This window comes from Strix uralensis, chromosome 10 (assembly GCF_047716275.1).
Source record: "Strix uralensis isolate ZFMK-TIS-50842 chromosome 10, bStrUra1, whole genome shotgun sequence".
In the NCBI taxonomy this organism is placed as follows: Eukaryota; Metazoa; Chordata; class Aves; order Strigiformes; family Strigidae; genus Strix; species Strix uralensis.
This window is the reverse complement of record NC_133981.1, coordinates 581,049-603,906: the sequence shown is the minus strand read 5'-3', so window position 1 is coordinate 603,906 and position 22,858 is coordinate 581,049. Positions and strand designations below refer to the sequence as shown.

The 22,858-nt window shown below is 43.9% G+C and overlaps 1 protein-coding gene across 5 annotated transcripts in view; it reads right to left on the bottom strand.

Annotated features, from left to right (window-relative positions):
• TMCC1 (transmembrane and coiled-coil domain family 1) overlaps nt 1-22,858 on the bottom strand; it is a 121,193-nt gene that overhangs the window by 38,007 nt on the left and 60,328 nt on the right. The window contains exon 1 of one of the 5 annotated variants that reach the window (XM_074878744.1): nt 4,858-4,902. The exons of the other annotated variants lie outside the window; for them this stretch is intronic. Coding sequence (XP_074734845.1) covers nt 4,858-4,887 — 30 coding nt within the window. The 5' untranslated portion in view covers nt 4,888-4,902. Of the gene's footprint in view, nt 1-4,857; nt 4,903-22,858 lie in introns of those variants that run through there. 5 annotated transcript variants of the gene reach the window in all.

The following is a 22,858-nucleotide window of genomic DNA, read 5'->3' as shown; positions in this document are numbered from 1 at the left end:
TTTCTCAACACTGTTGGCATGAACATCATCACAGTGTCTGATACGAGTCTAACTGATAGAGAATACACTCACCCCACCAAAACACATTTCTTTTAGTCTTAACACTGTGCCTTCCCCAATAACAACCTGGAAGGGCAAACAGCTGTGGTTGAAATTGCTTTCATTTCCTTTAAACAAAATTTCACTTGTCAGCTTTCAGTTTTACTGGATATCTATGTATCAAATTGATTATTTTTGGTTATCACACTGTCAAAGATTTTTGAACTACCAAACTTCACCCACTCACACTTTCTTCTTATTAAAATATTGGAAAAGAACAAAAAAAAAACCCCCACCTCCCCAACAACAAGCATCTTCTCATTCTTCAGCAACTGTCTCGGTGGTTTAGTTTTTAGCACTGAGTGACCAAACTTCCTTAAAGTGTGAAGAGTGAGCCCATACTGACACACTGAGCTGCTGTGTGTTAACCACAGGATATAAGTTGTCTTGGCCACTGCAATTGCGAGGTGAGGCGGGATGCATTTGCCTGAACATAAAAGCCCGTAGATAAAGATTTAAGGTTTTGTTCCTACCTTGCAAAGAGCTTAAAGTGTGCAATAAGCACATGACATGATGGGTTCCTACAGCTTAGCTGACATAGGGTAATTTATTAACTCATTAACATATCTGAGGTCTTCTATTCATTCAAATGGCTTGGATACACTGAATTTGATAGCTCTCCTCTCAGCTCAAAAGCGAAAGATAAACTCAGAAGATGCTTCTTGATTTCTAAAGGAGCTTCATGTCCACAGTCATTTACAGCTGTACTCGCTCCAGAAAGCAGTGTTTTTCTCTTCTTTCTTTTCGTTTGCTTCTGAATGCTCTTCTGCCATGAAAGCAGGCAAAAGTCACAATATAACTGAAAATTTGAAGCTATGTTTGGAACTTGCAGAACTTCTACAAAAATCCTAAAACCAGAAAAGCCAATGAAACTCACTGACAGCAACATATAAAATTCATCAAGCCCATCTACCTGATTTGCATAATATGATTTATGAAGTAAACTCTTAAATTACATAGTTAAAACTAATAATGTCACAACACTGTGTTGTGGAGGAAAGCAGATTCCCCACAAGCCATACATAAGATGTGAATACATTCCAGAGAAGGCTCCTTTATTCCAGAACACAAAACCAAGACATGAACACAAACTATGAAGAGGGCCACTGACTACACGGACAAATTCAGACAAAAGAAAAGGCTGCTGCTCTTGCAGGTTTCAGAGCGAGTATTGAACACAACAAGAATTCCGTTTCTGTGCGCACTCTGGGTTCGTGATGTGCAAGAGGCTGCCGAAGCCAGTGGCTGGCACACAACAATCCCTATTTATTCCTTTCTTTAAAGAACAAAATAATAATTTGAGCAACTTCATTGATTAATCAATCCGAAAGTCACGAGCTCTGATAATCTTTGCTCATGGTGATCCTATCCAGAAGCTTATGAAATTACCAGACCCCTGTATGTGGCCAGAGCGCCTACAATGATCAAACGCCCTCAAGATGTGTTTGAGCTCAACTCATGGACTTTCTAGAAAGCAGGAGATTCTGTCCTTTCCCACAGTCTATAGAGGCAGGTGCCTATCACAGAAACTCACATTTGTGTTTGAATATTTTCAGGTTATATTTGTCTTCTCCATCAATCTCCTCCAATTAGCATCCCCTTCCTTTCCAAATGGATACTGGGCTATAGCATCTGTGACCTTAAATCCAAACTGCTGTATTATTGATGGTGAAGAAATGGCTAAATTGATACTGTCTCTGGAATCGAGTTCTTCATAAAGCAGGAAGCATTTGCTTTTTCATTTCTCTTTAATTTATTTGATTAAAAATCTTTTAATACTACAGACTGCTCAGGAAAATACCCCTGTCTTTAACCTTTTTTCACTGGTTTGTCTCCCACATTACACCCATTGCCAGTACTGACTTTTGGTGTTGCTTTACGCATTCGGACACCTTACGAATGTGTCATTTCTAAGTCTGTTGTTTTAGACAACGTTCTTCTTCCAGAAGCTCTCTTATCTAGTGTTAGTCTCGAGAGCATCTCTACCTTCACCCTTACAGTCAAAAACCATGGGAAATATCCCTTGAACCCACTGTACCACGTCTTCAGAACCCACTGTACGGCATCCTCATTGAGAAGCTTCACCCTTGGCTCAGTCTAGCTCCTTCTGAAAGCCTGATCTGCCCACGGCTTCCCCTCTGAACTTCTGCACTTCTGCTGATTTGCAAAACCCCAGTTCCTAATACGAGAGCTCATCCCCAGCCCAAAGCCCAGCCAGCCTCTGGGAAGCAGAGCCTCGCCCTGACCCCATCCCCACTGGCCCGAGCCCTTCTTGGACAGGCATCTCCTGCTTCCCAACGCTCCAGCCATACGTTCCAGACACTCCACTTTGGATTCATTTCAGTTCTTTTCTCCCAAATGTCAACCCCGCATTGTGAAGGTGTGCTTCTTAGGGCTTTTCTGTGTCTGGATCCTCCCCTTCCCCTGCTGCCCTCTCATTGTTTTTAGACTTGTGATGTTTGTTTGTTTGTTTAAGATTTCATTTGGGTTATGATCATCTCTTCAGCTGTTTCACAGTACAGGAAAATCTGACTAGCAATTAAATTGTTCAGGATATGACCCTAGTTCTGTAAAAAAATGAACTGCTGTTTGTCCTAGCTATTTTAACAGCTATCTTCTCTGGGTTAATGATAACAATGAAGCTTCCAATTCATAATATCCTGCTAATTTAATAGTTTGGTTAATGTGAGGAAGTTGCAGCATCCTGAATAGCAATGACAAATTATCCTGAACAATAAGTCACTGTCCTGGGTCAATACTTCTTAGTCGCCTTGGTGAAAGTAGAATGTCAAAGCAGTATTAAAAAAAAAAAAAAAAGAAAAAAGAAAAAAAGAAAACCACAAGAAAATAAACAACCCAGAAAAACCCAAACACCCACTACTCTGTTTTACAAAAAAAGAAACCCCCACAACTCAAAATTGTTTTCAACAACAAATACATAAGTCTTCCTTGCAGATAAACTACAAAAAAGTTTTTAAAATATGTAGCACTGTGCTATTTTTTCCATTGACAGCTTATAAAAGAACACATATAACATGTCCCTTCCGCTACAAACAAACTCTTCCCTTTAACCCACATTTCCTTAAACTGTGGGAATATGAACAGCAGAAAATCTGATCTTTCCTGGCTTTGTTGGAGCTGTATTGAAGACCCAGATACTTGCAGCTAAACTGACAACACAAGAAAGTTGAATTTTTAAAACCCAAAGTATTAGTCATTGAAATGGAATATGTACCACAAAAAAAAGCTGAAAAGAGATTGACTAAAAATATTTTTTCCTTTCAAACAGATCAGTCGTCACTTATCTTTGTACTAGTTCTACAGGCATCTTAGCCTAGCTTTGATAACGTCTCATATAAAAACATAAAACCCCTTCCTTGTAAGCTGCAAAAGAGCAAAAGCCACACAAGCCAAGATTTCCTTTCTACTCTCAGCTCACCTTTAAATTCTGTCAGTGGCTCTACATGCTGCTCTGGCCACTCAGCAGAGCTCCACAAAAGAAAAAAGCTCCCCAAATAAAAAGAAAATAGTTTGAATGCCTTTAGTATTTTCACTTTTCTTTGTCCCAACAATGCGGCTCTGTCCTCCGGGAAGGAGCGTACCGGCCCAAACACAGCGTGCCATTCTCCCGCTGGCGTCCGACGGAGCGCCGCTGCCGCGCGGGTCCGGGCTGGCACCCCCTGAACCCTGGGGAAGGTCCGTGCCCCACCGACCCCAAAGCCCAGAGCAAAGCAGAACCTGCCCCCAGCATCGCCTGCGCTCAGGAGGGTGAGCACCAGGCAGCGAGGTGGGTGGGCACAGCACCACGATGTGAACGGGGAGATACAGGCAGCGCTACTGCTGCCAGCATTCCCAGGACTGATGGAATTTCCTCTAGACTGAGGGAACTGCTGTGGGCTTCACCACTGTTTTCTTAATGAAGCACCCGATTTTAAAGGCAACCAAAATATTTCTAGTGACACTAGGATATGCAGGCAGACTTTCAAAAAATTGTACTTCCCTCTTGAAGAACAGGGAGTTTCCTAGAACCACCTTACTGTCCTGATAAAACACAATCATTAAATGCTAAAGAGATTGTAAACGTTAATAAAAGTTGATCTCCGCCATGCTTCCTCTGCTGTTCACATTCCTTGCTGCTCACTAAATCTGTACACGGCACCTTCTGACAAATTCTCCACATTCTGTGCTGTTTGGGACAAATTCCAGAATACTTCGGGGAGGACTACCATGAGGGAGCCTGACCTCGGAGCTCCCTGGAAGAAATCACTCACACCATAACCAGAGAATCTCTAACCATAAACCCAAAAGACACGGACTTCTGGTACTAGAAATCTTTTCTAATCACTAAACATTCAAACCACAGATTCTCTGCATTCATGGGGAATCTCCCAACACAAAATCTTTACTCCCACAGCAAGAACAGATCACACACTTAAAAGACAAAGAGCACTTCAGTAGGGCAAGCAGTTTTCCTTATTTTAATATTGAGCCCAAGCTGGGCAACAAACATTGCTTACTACAGAGCAACAGCAGAGAAGAAATATCTAACCCAGTCTCCTGAGATGACAGACAGAAGAGACTTGATTTCACCCCTTCGGCGTCGCAACAGGCAGCAGCTCACAGACTGATTTTTAAAAAGCAGACTCCAGCAACAGCAGCTCACTGGTGCCCCAGGGCCCTGCCTAGCAAACCAGCCGCACTCACAACCCTGATGCCTCTCCGCTGACATCCGAGAAAGGAGAAAGCCACAGGACGTACGGTTTCAGAGGCAGGCGGCGAGCCCTCCATGGCGGGTGCGCAGCGAGGGAGGCACGCGGTCTAACCCCAGCGCCCTCCGCCCGCTGAGCATGCTGCGCCGCCGTTACGGCACAGAGACCAGCTCCAGCCCTGCCAGGCTGAACTCTGCCTTGACAAAGCAGGACCTTGTAATATGAAGCAGTAGGACCCTGGGTGTCTTGGCAGAAGCCCCGAACGCATGTTTGAGAAAGCAACTGCAGCTCTGCACAAGCCAGGCATGAATGCACTGCAGAAGAGTTACCGCGTCTGCTAAAAATACTTCACCGCTGACCCCGTCAGGAACACATCTGAAGTGAGTCTTCTTTTCTGGAGAATAACATAACCAAAAAGTGAAATACATCTGTCGGCAATGGTCTCGGAAGTTTATTTTAAAAAACAAACAAACAGAAACCCAGCGTAGTCTCAAACAGAAAAACACCTCACATTTTCTTCCAACAGGGAGACTGCTTGGTTGAACGACACACTTTCACCTCTTCCAGAGCTCCGGGCACGGTGCAACCTCAAAATCTCTTCCTCTGTAGCCTGCCACAGGAGGTTGCCCAGACTCCTATCACAAGTTAAGAAGCTTTAGGGTGCCCTGTTACAGTTAGGAAGCCCAGAGAAAAGCAGAAGGAGACATCGGACTGGAAACGCGGCTAAAAGACACGCTGCATCTGGTCTGTCCCTCCCTGGTGGGACAGACAGCGAGGTTCTCCTGGGAAGCAGGTAGGGAGCCTTCCTCCTGCCCTCCTCTGCCAAGCACAAACCCGCAAGGCGCCATGGGCAGAACAGATCGCAAGCAAGATCCGGGGTGTGAACGAGCCCTCTGGGGAAAATACAGCAAGATGAGGCTTTTATTTTATGCCTTGAGCATGCACAGCAAGCACAGCCCGTACGTTTTGGGAAACTGTTGGATGGTGAGACAATTTATTCTTCTGGGGAAGGAGAAGTGAGAGAAGTTCCTTCATAGTTTACTTCTCTGCAGACAGACAACTGTGTTTGCCATCTATTCCTAACAGATCCTTCCTTAAAAAGAAAGTTATTTTTCAGAGAAGTTAATTTATTCACCAGGCATGTTTTCACATGGATTATGTTCTGTTAATTGCTAATCAGCCTGGCTGTCTGTACCACATCCATTCAAGGAAAGCAGAGGTAGATACTAAGTCTAAGAGACACCACACTCTGTATTTCCCTCACAGTTTTTTAGGTCACAAACATGGATATCTACCTCAGTATATTCTCTGGATCTGTAGTAACTATCTACTTAGTAGTAGTCTGACAAGTTTATGACGATCCCGTTTCAGGGGAAGTCTGCTCTGTTACCAGCTGTCCTAAGGGTGGCCTACCAGCATTCAGCCTCCAACGCCAACCTGCCAACTCCTCCCACCGCCTGATTTCTGCTTTTGCTTAGCAGCCCCGCTCAGGAGCAACAGGAGCGAAGGCCTTGTTTAAAGACAGGAGAATGAAAAAGGTGCAAGAGCTGCAGGAATATTTAGAAAAACTGGTAACAACAAAAGATGAGCTTAAAAACAACAAGTGCTCCTCTGTCTGCTCCCCTCAACATCAAAACACAAGCTTCGTTTTCTGACTTAACTGCTACCTCACTCGAGTTTACAGTTCTGGGAAATAAATGTATTTGAAGTTTAGCCAGTGAGCACTCATTTTGTCCTCATAGCAGCCCCTGCCAACTGATCAGTTTTCAAAGGGAACCGCGTCCCACCTTCCTGCTCAGTCAGTGTACAGGTAGTTTTAGGGCTGGCATGCTCTAAATCCATACTGACAGCGGGAACCTTCGCAGAAGCCGCTGTAGCGGACAGACTGTTGACAATCCTACAGTGCACCAGAATTACCATGTTATTCCTTTCCCTCACACTGATTTCCACTTTTATACTGCTGAATATTTGGAAAGTGAGTCCTTTCTTGTGCCCACCTCTTTTTTTTTTTTTTTAATTAAAATTTTTAAATTTCAGATGCCTCAATCTGGGTTAACTTAAAGCATGTTCTAAAAAAAAATTTGCAACAATTAATCAAGGAAGCTTTGGTCTAACTCAGGTTGGTACATTTCCAGGGTTTACTGTAATAACGCATTGATCCCAATACACATTAATTCATTCTTACTCTCAATTTCCCGTACAGGCTCTGCCTAGTATCTAGCACTGATGGCTCAGATGGATGGTAAGGTCCCACCTGGGTCACAGTGAGCCCCCCCAGACACAGACACCTCTCCAAACCGTGGGTGAGCAGTGCTCACAGCCGCAGAGCCGTGCCAGACCACCACTGGCCCGACCAGGACGGCAGGACACTGCACACCCCTCCAAGCCAGCTGCAGCCCACGGCTGCTCCTCACACACTCGCTCAGCCCTCGCTGCTCCCGAGGCGCTGTGGTGGCTTGGCAGTGCCACCAACAGAACACAGACCCTGCACAGGTGATGAAGTGAAATTTGTTGCTATGGGAATCAGCTCATAGAGAAATTCTTAAAATTTCCATTGTTTTTTATCAACAGCTCAGAAACCAAACGGCAAAGGCAGTGCCCTCCTCAGCCAACACACTCCTCCAGGCAGCACCGGCCCGGGCTGTCCCCAGCCCCGCACCACCACCAGCATCTCACCAGCTGCTTCCCCAGTCGCTCACTGACCTCTCGGAAAAATCACCCCAGATAACCAAACAGTTACAGCAGAGTATTCTTCATTAAGCCAGCTTATGTGGACTAATGTTTGGCAGTTAAAAGAGGACACCAGAAGCACTCTCTCTGTCTCCCAGCTGTGCACCCGCCAGCACCCACCTCACGGAAGGGAGCCCCGTACAAAGCGGCGATGCACTGACTCGGCGTCCTGCCCTCACACTGTACCAACCCTAACTGCTGAACGACTGTCCGCATGCAAAAACCTGCCCTCAAAGTAGGCACTAAAACTTTTCTGAAAATACCTAGTTGTTTTCTGCTTCCTGACTGGAGTTTTTCTACACATTTTTAATGAAAACTGCCATTGATTACCTGAAGACAGCTTTGTTGTAAGACAACAAAGAGTATGCACAGAAGATCACACACAAACCTCACCCAGGAGACAGTCAAAAGCAGTGCATGAAAATGCCCTCTCAGAAGCAACTCTGATGAATAATTGCAGAAGAGTGTCTCATGTTGTTAAAAATAGAACTAATTTTTGCATTGGCAGATGGAGTTTCAGTCATAATATCCACTGAGCCACTTGAATAATTAAGTGTTGCTTCTCCATGGCATAACAAAGTATCTAATGCAATTTACTGCCCTGTCTATAAAATGTGATATAAATACTGTTTGCTAATTTTTCAGCAATGAAATTAATAGAAATAAGGTGTACAGTACTGTGCAGCAAGCCTCTAGCTGAACTACCACCATGGCTGCCAAGACATCAGCACCATTCTCTACATACAAGCTATTTAATCTTCCAGGTAATTACCTCCTGGAACAGAGCAGTCATTTAATCTAGAAATCAGGTTTACTCAGAAGGAAGCAGAAGAAACTCTAGACTGGTAATCCTCAGTAACCTGAAACATGTGGCTAGACAGAGTGACAGATAGTAGCCAATGCAAAGTAAGATTTTTTTTTAGAAGTATACATAAGGTTTTAAAAGAGCTACATGTAAAATGCAGTCTTCATGGTAGCACAGACCCCGAATATTGCACAAACTGCTTGTGTATCACAGAATCAAGTCGAGTTTTTCTTTTCAGATCTTCTTCGCATTTCATCTCTATTTAGAGAGACTTCAGAAAACTGCCTTCTTTCACATACTAACTAGAACACACTACATGAAGTACTGAATGGTTATTTACTTTTATTGCAGGCCTCCTGAAGGAACAGCTACATACAGTTACGTTCTTTTTCGATTGAAGTATTTTCTCCTATTCCCCTGCTATCTCAGTAACCATTTTCAGTCTATGAGGGCACAAAGGGCTCTGCATCTTCCTTACAACCCATGTTATCATCAAAATTCTCTTCCACAAAGCCTCAGTCTAACGGGATTTCCTAGGCTACAGCATTAAATCAACTGCAATTTTCAAAGAAAGTTTAAGTCCTGAAAGAAGAGCAAATATCTTAAAAGATGTGTCTGTGCTGAAGCTGTTCACTGTGGAGTTATGAAGGATGCACAGGCGGCACTTTAAACATTAAAAAAAACCCCGAAAAACCAACCAAGCAAAAAAAAAAAAACCCCAAACAAAAAAACCCCCAAACAAAAGAAAAAAGACAAAACAAACCAGCAGGTTTTTTACTGCAAGAGTGCTCACACACTGAAGTAGGTTGCCCAGACTCCATCCCTGGAGTCAGTCGAAGCCCAGACCATGATCCCAGGCAACGTGCTTCAGCTGCCCTGGCCTTGGGCACGGGGTTGGACTAGACAATCTCCAGAAGTCCCTTCCAACTTCAGTGATTCTGTGAGCCTCCAGCTTTTGGGATGCATTTTAAATTCTTCAGTACACATAATTTTGGATCTACTGCCAAATTAATTCAGCCACCAGATCATCGTTTACCAATAATGAATTATACCGACCTCACAAAATTAATGTCTACAGAGCGTGATTAACTATGACGGAAACAGTCTTAGGAAACCAAAGCAGCTCTACTGTAAGTGGACATCAGACCAGCAGACAGGACAAACCAGCTCCTCGTGGAGTGTGTTTATGCCATTGAGCTGTATGGCAATATTCCAGTGGTAAAGATCAGAGGTCATCTCCTCTGTGCGGCTACCTTTCCTCTGGAGGAGACAGTCAATGACTACTCAGGTGGTAAATGCCAGCGTAATAGCTACATGCTGCCCTTACATCATTCCAGCACTAAGAATCTGCTATTCCAGCCATACATGGGAATGGGGCAGCGTGAGGCACTGCTCTGGGAGACATCCAGTCAGCAGAGGCCCCGAGGAGGTCACGTACACAGGGTCGGGTCCTTGCACCCACTGGCAAGATTGAACCATCCAAACATATAAAGTCTTTAGCATACATAGTATATATATATATATATGCCCTTCAATAAATCTTAATAAACACTTTTTTTCTCTAAACTTTGAAGTTAAATAATGGCAAATATCCCTTCACCTTCCTAAAACTATTAATTATATACAGTTTAAAAAAAAATAAAATACAAAGGTCACATTCCAGGTGGTTGGATCAACGAAAAAACATCTTGAAACCAAACACCGTCAATGAAACCTGATCACGAAAATCAGGTTCAGTTTCACTAGGGAAAATGTGGGCCCTCCGCAAGGAAACGAGAGACCTGGTTACCCAGGCTATGGGGAAGGCTGAGGTACTCAACAAGGAGCTCAACAAGGCCAAGGGCAAGGTCCTGCCCATGGGCCGGGGCAATCCGAAGCACAAATCCAGGCTGGGTGAGGAGTGGCTGGAGAGCAGCCCCGAGGAGAAGGACCCGGGGGTGTTAGCGGATGGAAAACTGACCATGAGCCAGCAACATGCGCTCACAGCCCAGAAAGCCACCCGTGTGCTGGGCTGCATCCAGAGCAGTGTGGGCAGCAGGGAGAGGGAGGGGATTCTTCCCCTCTGCTCCGCTCTCATGAGACCCCCTGCAGTGCTGGGTCCAGCTCTGGGGGCACCAACATCAGAAGGACACGGACCTGCTCGAGCGGGGCCAGAGGAGGCCACGAAGATGCTCGGGGGGCTGGAGCACCCCCCTGTGAGGACAGGCTGAGAGAGTTGGGGGGGGGGTTCAGCTGGAGAAGAGAAGGCTCCAGGGAGACCTTAGAGCAGCCTCCCAGGACTGAAAGGGGCTACAGGAAGGGGGGGAGGGACTCTTGATCAGGGGGTGTAGGGACAGGATGAGGGGTAACAGGTTTAAACTGACAGAGGGCAGATTTAGATGAGATATAAGGAAGAAATTCTTCCCTGTGAGGGTGGTGAGGCCCTGGCACAGGTTGCCCAGAGAAGCTGTGGCTGCCCCCTCCCTGGAAGGGTTCAAGGCCAGGTTGGACGGGGCTTTGGGCAACCTGGGCTAGTGGAAGGTGTCCCTGCCCAGGGCAAGGGGTGGGACTGGATGGGCTTTAAGGTCCCTTTCAAATCAAAGCAGTCTATGAAGGGCCAGGGCACGAGCAGGTAAGAGGAGGATGATCCTTGAGAAGAGCCTAAGTGTACTAAAAATTGTCTATTAGATGAACTGTGACAGAATTCAGGGATGATATCTTGAAACTACAGAACAGCCTGAACAACCAGGTTTAACGCACCATGAAGCAAAACGCAAGCGTGCTAAATAAAGCGCTGGTACTGTAAAGCTGCACAAATTTCACTAATTGTTCATCACACGCCAGACTGGTCAGAGCTTCTTGGCTTCTACACCTAGGCCGTACGCAAGCAGATGAGCTGGCACTTTGCTCTCTTTTCTGCCCTTTTTCCCAGGCTCACGTTCTCTATCCCACACTGGCAGGAGAGCCTCCTTCTCCTCCTAAATCCAAGCAGGCAGGGCCTGCAGGTGTGAGCTTTCAGCTGCGGGGCTGCCCTACCCCAGCAGGGAAAGCCGAGCTGCCCGACCCCTGCCAGGGCGCGTGATCCCTTCGGTAATCCAACCCTGTACAGCTGTCAGCAAGAACCTGATCCCAGCTCCACCAGCATCCACACAGCACGGCCAAGTACACAAGCAACTCAGCAAACAATATGGATGCAGACGACCAGCATCAGCAAAAAAGGACCTGCAGACTAGTCTGTTCACAGTAACTAAATGCAAGAGCTTGTTTAGTGAAAAGCACTGAAAGCAGCGTTAACATTTGTCCCTTCCATTACCCTGTTTTCACCAATATGTACATTTAACCCAGCTTACACAGAAGGTTAAAAAAAAAACCCAGCCCATGCCAGCTAGCAACTCACCCACCAACCTGAGCAAGAGCAACCTCTGCTCAGGAGAATGACAGTACATCTAATCCTGAAGAACTAATATAGAAACAATACAGCAGAATAAGGAATAACTTATTTAAAATTGAATTTTCATACCAAACTACAACATTCAAAATTAGCATAATCATTTCACTCACTTGCGTGAAGCTCCCTGACCAAGGCAAATCTGTGTGGGCTTCTACCTCCCCTACACATAATTACAGTGTGCAGCACAGGCACAGACTGAGCTAGACACTGCCAGGAAGAGAGTGCAGCACCACATACCAAAGCATCTAAAAATATGGGCTTCTGTAGAAATTAAATGCTAGATTAGTAAATCTTCCCAAGCTACCACAGCAGAGTTCTGAGTCTTTCCCTAAAAATATTAAAGACAGAAGATGACAAACATTGAGACCAGAACAGTAGAAGAACCTAAAGTTCTTCGCCCTCAGTTTGCTAATGAGTCTAATTCCAAACTTTCTAATTTTAAAATCTCTCTCTTTAAACACTTCAGGTAAGCTTTATTACTGACAAATAAGAAACTGATAGAGCTGCAGGTTTTTTCCCCTCATTTAACTGTAAGATGAAATAGCTATGTAAATGGCACAAGGCTCTGTTAGTATCTGGAATATGGAACCAAACAGCACCAGAAGAGAAACCAGACATCAAAATACTGCTATGGGAGCGAGAAGGCAGGAAGGGTGTTTGGGCTGGAGAAGATGGAGAAAAATAAATAACTACATGACGCCAAAACACACTGGGAGGCTCATCTGTCTAGTTAACTGCTCCTCTAGAAGGCAGCTGAGCCCAACAGCTACAGAGAGAAACACCAACACAGGGAGAGAAGGGAAGGAGACTGCTCACCAACAACACAAAAGCACGCAACTGCGACCAATAACTAAGAATTCTTATTTAGTCTCTCTCCCCCACTCATCCAGTGTTTTTTAGTGACTGAGGCACGAGCGAGGGAGTATTTCCAGCTCAGCTGATGAAGAAATTACATTGCAATCAGCAGAGGATCTACAGTGCAGAAGGACTATGGCAGCAGTAACAGGACCCGTTTCAAGAAAAGGCTGCAAACAGCTACCTCACCAAGTGTAAAGTGTATTCTTCAGGCACAAGTTCATGCAGACTGAGGTCATCTCTCAAGACAGCAAAGAGAACCAAGCACCGCAGAAAATTATTTGTAGCATGAACCTGTAACAGCAGGATTACTGGGGAAAGGCAATGCCAGGGGAGTGCCTGCAATGGCTGTCCTCTGGTTTTCACACTCATATTACAAATCTACAGTAATTCCATCCATATAAACTTGTGATTTTTACTTATCCAAGGTACATTTATTTTGCCAGACAAGAAGATTCTGAAAGGATACAAAGTTTAACAAGTGGGATAAAGATCTGACTGATTCCCAGTGACTCTCCAGTGACATCTATGGCAAGGTCCATTTTCCACATTTCTGAGCAGCATGACCAAGTTCCATATTTCATGAGGAAATGAGATAATCTATATGCCTATAATCTTATGTTCAATGTTTCAGATACACATGCAGTGGAAAGAGCATCAGACATCGATGTACATGCATAAATACGCAAGCACACACTCACACACACAGCCCAGCTGACCCGCCAGCTCCTGCCACGCCTGCAGCAACGCACAGCAGCACTGCATGTGAACAAACGGTCCTGAACATGATGCTGAAATTCCTCAAGGAACAGTAACAGGGGGTCCAGAAGTCTTAAGAATAGCAGGAACTTGGAGCGCAGTGGAGTATGTGTTGTTCTGTGCTGCCTCCTGCCTGGAAGAACATTTGGCCCAAAATCTCAGGGTTTTCAGAGAGCAGCAGCATTCAGAAATTAAATTTGTGTGGAACGCAAGAACTCTGGTGAAAGTGAGAAGAGCTGGGGGCAGGGACAGAGGTGTGGAGTGTACTTACACAGCCAAGTGCTGCTGCAACTGCAGATACATAAACCCAGATTTTTGTAAGTCTGTCTACATGGCATAATGAAGACAGGTTATCTATCCTAGCTCTATCAAAACTGGCCAGGTACCAAGGAGAGTCAGCAGGTGATGGTGTGGACCAAGTCCCTCTATAAAGCATGGCAGTCCATTCGGCAGCTCCCTGTTACAGGCTAGACTACTTAAAATCCCATCTTCCTCCTGGTGGGCAGAAAAACCTCAGAGAATTTCAGTAGAAATGCTGAACATACGTATTACTTTCAAATTACAGCAAATTAGAATCACAGAATGGTTTGATTTGAAAGGGACCTTAAAGCCCATCCAGTCCCACCCCTTGCCCTGGGCAGGGACACCTTCCACTAGCCCAGGTTGCCCAAAGCCCCGTCCAACCTGGCCTTGAACCCTTCCAGGGAGGGGGCAGCCACAGCTTCTCTGGGCAACCTGTGCCAGGGCCTCACCACCCTCACAGGGAAGAATTTCTTCCTTATATCTCATCTAAATCTGCCCTCTGTCAGTTTAAACCTGTTACCCCTCATCCTGTCCCTACACCCCCTGATCAAGAGTCCCTCCCCCCCTTCCTGTAGCCCCTTTCAGTCCTGGGAGGCTGCTCTAAGGTCTCCCTGGAGCCTTCTCTTCTCCAGCTGAACCCCCCCAACTCTCTCAGCCTGTCTTCGTACGGGAGGTGCTTTAGCAAATTAGCTCAGGTTCCCACGATTTCATACTGCTTCCAACAGTCAAGCAGTTAGGATACCAAAATGCAGAGAGGATGCTCCTTGAAATTTATGTTCTGCTATTCTGAGTGTCAAGACTCATTAAAAAGTGAGCATTTGGTGACATTAAAAATCAATGTGATTTAAACCCTTAAGCCCATTATTGCTTCTCCAAGTATGTTTCTTGGTTTGTTTTTAAACAGGGTATGTCCAACCACAATTAACTTTCAGCAGAGAGACAGAGGGATAGAGAAAAACAGTGAGACATACCGCAGAGCAGGAAAAAACCACTGACCTTACCTAGCAGAAAGACGTATTAATGCTGCATTTTCTTGAAGCTATAATAGCGAGTGTAGCTATCAATGTACAGGTGGGAGCTGTGGCCTCATTATTTCCTGCTAAAAAATACTTTAGTGTTATTTATAGGATAAAAGGAAGAAGAGAAAAAGTCCCATGTCTGAATGTCACTGTACTCCCACCACAACGCAGACAGGGATCATGTGTGACCCATGTAAGACCTTTTCTGTTTCAACAGTCTGGGCTGCTTCAGCTGCCTGCATTAACACAAACAGCAGCTCCAAAGTGGATTTGACCGTTTGTGGATCACAGCAGATAGTCATTCAACAGTCACTTACCATAAATATTCCCTTTAAAGAGTAGACAGCTTTAGAAGTCAGCGGCAAAGAAGGTATAGACAAAGAACACTGGAGAATATATGTTTAACAGCCAAGGTACTGCTGCACAAAAGCAGTTTAACACAAAATGTCAGGTAATTTTTTCTTTACCCTTGGAAATGGGAAAGGGGGGTAGGTACTTGTCTAAATGTTACGAATACAAAGCCTTGCTGAGACTGTCTGAGCTATAGCTATGGTAGACTGCAATTCCATGAGTGTGTGAAAACATCACATTTCTGCTAGATGCCTCCTGACTTTATCAAGCCATTTCTTCCGCTTTTCCCTCCTCTTCTGCAACTGCACCTGATTTCAGTGCCGACTGTAACATCAGTTATCCGCTGTCCCCTGAGGAAGCCAGGGTGGTTTCTTCACCTGTGGCTATACAGGGCTTCTGTGTACACCTGTGGAGTACAGGCCTTCTGATCATGAGGGATACCCACAGAACTCCTTACTGAGATTAACACTGCCAAAAGTATCACCAAGAAAAACAAAGAAAAGCCTCTGCCAGCTTCTAAATCAAAACAGAAAAGAAATATACTCACAGGAAATTACCATGCACAGACAGTATTAGCCACTCTGCGTCTTCATTAGATGCATCCAATTAAAACATGCTTAATGTATTTAATTTTCCATTTCCATGTAAACCAAATCAGCTTATGGTGCTTCATGACCTCTCTGGTTTCTAATACCTTTTCACACATTTTTTTGTACAAGTCTAAGCAGTGCCCAGGTTGCAAGAGACTGCCAGTCCCCTGTGAACTGGGCCTGTTGTGAGTAAGTGACCTGAAAGGTAAAGAGGTTTGCGAATTTTCAGCAATTTCTCGAACGATAAGAGATCCAGTCAGGATGTTTAATATAACACAGAATAAGACTCTCATTACAATATTACCTCCTAAGGATTACAAACTGTCAAAACATACAAGAAGTTTATTTTCTAGCTTTAAAATGAGAGTTTAAATGTGTTTAAATTATTTCTTAAGGAAAATTGTGTGGATCTGAAGGATCATTGTATTCTACATACCTTTGTAAGAAAATCTGATAAGAATTGGTATCTCTCAATAAGAAACTGGGTTAAAAAGCTTCTAATGCTGAAGAGAGCACCATTTTATTTTCCTCCTGCCTGACTGAAGCAGAGTACTCAATAATTCATAGCCTGCTCTGATCAAGCTCCAGCACAGGTGCTGCACAGTCAAACCTCAGGGAAGCTACCTGCAACATGCCTGATCATCAGTCAAAACATGCATAAAAGATGTGCAATGCCTGCTTCTACAGTTTGGTTTTTTTTATCAATGACAATGCTAAACTGCAACAGGAGCCCTGCTTTGGAAAGTCCTTTGCATTGAGTCCAACAGTTTCAGAGAAAGCAGAGGGGGAGGAAGAGATGTGGGGGTTAAAAGCGACTGACTGAGCTATGAAAACGTAACTGTGTGACAGACCCACTCCCTCCCACCAGAAGGTAATTCATTAGGCCCAGCACCCCAGAAGTTTGCTATAGCCAGTCCCACAGTAAGGTCATAAACAGCAATTATTTCAAGAACAGAGACCTTTTGTTCCCTCTCCTTTGTGCCAGTAAGGTGGCTCTGAAGAGAGCCTTACTGATGAAGAAGTGGCAGAAGCACTTTCCATTCTCCTCCAGGAGAGTCAGCAGAACTGAAAGACACTATGCCATGCAAACCTCCCTTGAAAAATCAACTACCAAAGTAGTTGTCAGCAGTTGGTTTACTGTGTACTCCCAAACCAGAACACAACCACCATCACAGCCAAAGCACAGAACTTAGTGACACAAATCCACTCCAGAAATGGAAACAGAAAATTCTTCAGAAAATGAGTGTATGAACAGGGAGTTTTACCTAAATGTGTGAAATAGAAAACTACCTGACATAGAGAGATATCTGCCTTCCTGGTCTCCTTTGGAATTTCACAGCTTATCAGTAAGTGTGGGGGCTTATCTGCCCCTCAGATTGGAAAGAGAAAGGAACCTAACGCTGGAGAGAGCGGGGCTCTGAGCAGGTCACTGGGCCAGTGAACTCCAGAGATGCTGTCCAGCCTGAACCAACTATGAGCAACCCCGGAGGAGCATGGAAGAGACACCGCTTCCTCCTGCCTCTGCCAAAGAAACTCCCCATCGATAGGAACTGTACCCAAGACATCAACAGGATCTGAACTCCTATACCGCTGGCTCATAAATAACTCGAAGATGACTTTTGCTGAGCTCTCTCAATGCAGCTGGATACTTTTTTCTCATTGCCTTGATAAAATAGAGTGCTGAATCCACAGCTTTTGATCCAGTGCTGGAAGGCCCTCTCTCTATCGGCCTGCTTCTAGATTTAGAAAGTATTGGTATATTTGGATGGAAATCTTAAGCAAAGGAGAATTGAGCTGCTTTTGTGAATTCCATCTATCCATCCAATTATTTGGGAGGAAAAGGGAAAAACCAAGCAACAGAAGACCATATTTATTCACCACAATTAGAAGAGTGACTGCAGCATCCACAAGTGTATCTGAGACAATCTATCTAGGATAATTAATGGCAAAAAGATCAGAAACACTGTTTTCTAGTCCTGAGCAATATAAGAGTCAGTTCAGCTGTCAACAGTCCCAAATAGTTCTTCAAGCCTAATCTTCAAGACTGGGTTGCAAAGAGCTTCCAGAGTACTCTGTATTTAGTGTGGTAACTTTCCCTCTGGGGAACCAGTTCTCTGAGCATCCCAGATACAGGCAAGAGTAGCGAAGCTCATTCCCCACCACCAAGGATACTTATCCCGCTTGAATCCATTTCCCAAAACTAAAGAAACAAAGACTAGAGCCACCTCCTGATGCATTAACCCTCAGATAATTAGCAGCTCACTAAACCACCTGAACACATTAATGGCAAACCTCAGTGAAAGCTGCTTGGCTTTTCGGGGTAGAGGGGATCAGACCGTGCAGCAGCGGTGAGCAGCCTGCTGCAGCCTGCAGCAGCAGCTGGAAGCGTTGACTGACCAGCCCTAAACCCCCGGGCCTGAGACAGACACACCCAGCAGGCTCAACCCAGAGCCCCGCCTGTCAGAGGTCTTACACGGGCTGGGTTAATGTTCAAGAAGCAACAGCAACCAATTAATTCACAGACAAAGCTTGATACCAAGTCACTTCTATTCATCATTTGATCTCTAAGACACAATGTACCCCATTGTTATTTCTTTATCAAATGCTTGTATAAAGAAGTGTATATTTAAAAATCAGTTTGATGGTTTTTTAAGCATTTCCTGAAACAGGTGGTTTTATACTCCTCCTCTGAACCTTGCTATTGTACAACTACTGCTAGTGAGCCTGAAACCCAACTGGTTTTAATTTATGGAGGTGCTATATAGCCATTTTAACCTACATTCTCATCCTCTCCCTCCAAGGCTGGGTACATCATGCCTTAGCTCGGATGATGTCCGCACATGAACAATCAGACGCACGGCATCGCTTACCAGCACAAGAGAGCTTGTGCTGCAAGGGCCAATTTCAATCAAATTCATTTTGAATACTGCTCCCTGTCTGTGGATATTTGATCTTTCGATTTGGCTTTTAAAGAGGCATTTGCCAATGACACCAACAGCCTACTTTTTGATGTCAGGGATATGAGAGATCAGATGTGGAAGGGCTGCTTTGTTAACTAAAAGCAACAGCATAGTTGTAACTGTTCAGGAAAGAAATGTTCACGTTAACGATCTTCTACCCACTGCCACGTGCACTGAGCCCCTGAAGGTGTCTGCGTAAATGAGAATCCCCACAAAGCGGAAGCAGACAAAAGACAAAAGCAGGAAACCCAGCGGGCTCTCCTCTGCCGGACGAGATGTGGGGAATGGCACACCCGGCAGCTCGCAGCCTGAGCCTCTGCCCATCAGGGGTTTAGATCATGCACAACTCCAGTCACCTGCACTGGAACAGGTGAAGGCTTCCACCTTCTTTGAGGGACTGTAATATTTTTCAGAAGTAATGTTTAGTAATAGAAATATGTTAATGGTCTTTCTGAAGATCCCACCTGTAGGTAGTGTCAAGATAACTTTACAAGGCCTCTCACTAATGCTGCTTCGTTGCAGTGATGCCGAAACCAGTTCTCTTCAATTTTCTGCCTGGCAAACAAGCACCACAGTGCCTGCTACCTGCAGCAAGTTTTCTGCACCAGCGTATATGGACAAATGTAGAAAATGAAGTTAATGTGTAGTGGATTGCAAGTCTGTAGATTTTATCAAAATAACTAATGTTTTCTTTCTCCAAGTGCTATCACCAGATTGTTAACCTGTACTCTGAAAGTGCTCCATCTCCAGCTATAACAAACCACTGGCATGTACCTTTTATGGAAAAAAAAAGATTTATAAAAATAAATTCACCCTACATTAATATGTGAAAAACACATCTCCTTGCAGGGATTCCATTTTGTATAGTACCTGGATTTAAGAGAAACGTGTGGAATTCCTGTAGATAACTATTACATTCAGTACTGCAAGTTATCACACAGTTTTTTCAAACCCCTTACCAATCTAATCTTGGTAAACAACACCTAGGGTTTTCTCTTAATGAATGCCAGAGCTTTAATTAGGCTGCCTAGAGGTGGTGCACAGTTGCAACATACTGCGATAGTTTGATGTAAGTGTATGACACAGGTCAAACCACCAATCTAAATGACGAGCTGCCTTTCAAATCTGCAAGATACCACAGACCCAAAAATGATCAAGAAACCTTGGAATCCCTTCCACGTCCGGTTGTACACTGAGCCTCAGCTATCCCGGGTTCAACCCTGAAATGCCATCATCGCCTTTCTGAGCAGTGAGTGAGCCAGCGCTGTGTCACTGCAGAACCACCTGGGATGTGGGAGGTCAGTCCCAGACCGCGCTCCCCGCCCGCGCAGCGAGCGCTCGCCCCGGGCAGGGGTGCATTGCCCACTCCTGGTACTCACCAACGTGTCTCCACTCACAGCCCGGGTGCTGAAGCTTGCACAGAGAGCACCAATTCACGAGGCAAACAGTTACATGTCCGCTTACGAAAAACAGCAAAAAAGCCAAGTTGAAGCTGATCAATAGTCCGTGCGTTTCTCGAGCGTCAAGAAAGCATTCAAAACTTCAACATTTCAGGCCCAGCAACAAAACATGGTTACAACGGTCTTTCAAATGTCTACTGCTTACTGTTAAAATGGCTTGAATGATACTATAGAACCAGAAGGCCTTTTTCATCCTGCTTATTATTATGATTTTTTAATTCTTTAATTATGCATAAAAGGTTCAAACGCCTTTGCTCTTTGGTGGCAGTTTTGGTAGTCAGATCCGGATGGTTAGATGAAAGCTACATTAAAGGGAATGAAAAACTGTATTCAGCTGAGTAATGTGGCAGTTGCTCAAACTCACAATATATATAAAGAGTATCTATCTGCTGGTTACAGATGGTGTCTGAGGTACATCTGATTAGCTCGAGACATGACAGCATGAAACGGCAGGAGTAGCTGGAACACAGCCTCCTCTCTTGCAGAACCAACCATGAGTTCAGAAAGAGCAGTACCGCTTAGCACAGCAGGGACAGGCAGATGGATATTTTCACTGCAGCATCAGTGATGTTCAAGGCTGGGACATCTCCCTCACTCTAAAAGCAAGACACAGGTGAAAGGACACGCAGAAATACCATTGTTTGTCCAGTGAGAAATTCTTTGCTCACTGCCGATTCGCTAAAACGTTTGGATAACCCACAACCTTCTCTACCTGTTCACTGGACTACTGGATTTTTGAAATGCCTCATTTTGAGTGCTTAAGATCTCATATTTTATGCAATCATGTATTTCTGGCCATCTATGTACAAATGCTGTTCTCTCTTCGGCGCCATCATGGTACAAAAAGGCTCGTTTTACATAATGTGTGGAGGCTACAGCATACCTCTGAAATTCTGTAGCTGGTATTAAACAGCATTTTAGGGGGGAAAGAAATTAAATTCCAAATTAAATGAACTCATGTAAACCAATGAAAACACTGAAGGATGGAACAAATCAGTTTCTAAGAGTATTGCCAACACATTACCTTAATTAAGCAACTATTTCATTCAGAAAAGTAATCCTGAAAGCACTAAACAAAATGGGAGAATAGCTCCAAATCTGACAAGTATTTAAATTGATAGCACTTTATCCTACCACATAATAACTATGACTAAGACATAATTTCCCTACTCAATTCCAGGACTCTGAGTCTCCACACCTCTGTGATGCACTATTATTTGTGAGATTAATGGGCCTGATCCCAAGATATGCCCAACTCCTTCTGAAATTAATGCTTTGTGCATAAAAAGCAGAGGAATGCCTCTCCTCTCCTCTTTTTTTTTTTTTTTGAGGGGGGTTGTTGGTCTTTAGCATAAAGAGAAAGGCAACCTACATTTCACTGAAAGAATGAACACACACCGACTAATTTAAATTGAGAAAATTGCTACAGTTTAGTCCCATTCCAAAACAGTAGTCCCAAATACTGAAGACCTGTGGGCAACAGTTCTGCACTAATATTTCACATGCTTCACAATCCAGCCTCCAGCTGAAACACCTCCTCCACACCAACTTGAAGCTCTTCATTTCCTCTGCTCCTATTGTCCTGTTGCCAATGTCATCAGGCTGAAATAATTTATTTCTGACAATAGAAATAGTTCTTTTCCCTGTAAGCTTTTGTTCACCACCAACAGGATCCTGGGTCCTTCGTATCGATGGTGTAGACAGTGGGTTTCAGCACACCCTCAAGGAAGACATGCTTGAGCAAGCAAAAAAATGTGCCTGCATAAAGGCTATCCCAGGCTAAAACAAGCACTCCTTGAATTTCATTTTCTTTGGGAGCAGTCAGTGACTGCAAAATTGAATCTTTTACTCGTTACAGATTTTCCAAACATGATATCGGTACTCACAGGCTTCTGAGAGTTAAGTAAGATGATGATCTATGCAGATAACATGGAGAAAATATTTTTCTGCAGTTGAGTGTTTACCAACAGCACTCAAGAAAAAAAAAAAAAAACAAAAAAAAACCAAACCCTTGTAGTAAAACTTTACAGTTTGGATTCCTGTGACCTTGGACTCCTTTCTTTATAAGTAAGTGTCCTTTGAATGCCCTATCAAAAAAGTCAAATGATAGCACTTAAAATGTGCTGCTGAAACATTACTGATTTCAAAAAACAAAAATTTTATTCAGATTTATGCATATTAAAATGTTCATAGCAATTCTTTGAATGATTAGAACCTTGCTTCATTTCTGTAGCAATTTTTCCTATTTTAAATAGTCTCAAAGCTCACAACTCAAGAAAGGAATGTTTTCTAAGCTGAATTCCCTATTCAAATACCAGCTGACCTCAGTGATATCCAAATTGCATCTTAAGTTAGAGGAAAAAAAACCCAACAAACTTGCTCCTCTAGTTTTCCTGTCAACGTCTATCAAAGTGTCCTGGAACTTAGACTATGTTTCCAAATGAATTAATTTCTGTCCTCAGAAGATGGGCTGTTCAGACACACCGCCTCCAAAGTGAGTAGTCTGAACTGCACATACAACTTCCACTTATTGTATACTAACAAAAACTTCCATTGATTTAAAATTTACTTAACATCAGTATGGACTGAATTATTTGATGGGATTGATCCCAATTTCCTCTTGTCATGAATTTTGCAGGGAAACTGGTTTTAGAACCTGGAAGACCTGTTTAAGGATGGGACAGAAAGAATCAATTCAAACACAAGAAAGGTTAAATTGCAAGTATGCAGCACTGGGATTAATATTTTATTTACTGTAGCATCTAAATCAGGTGATGAAAAGACAAGT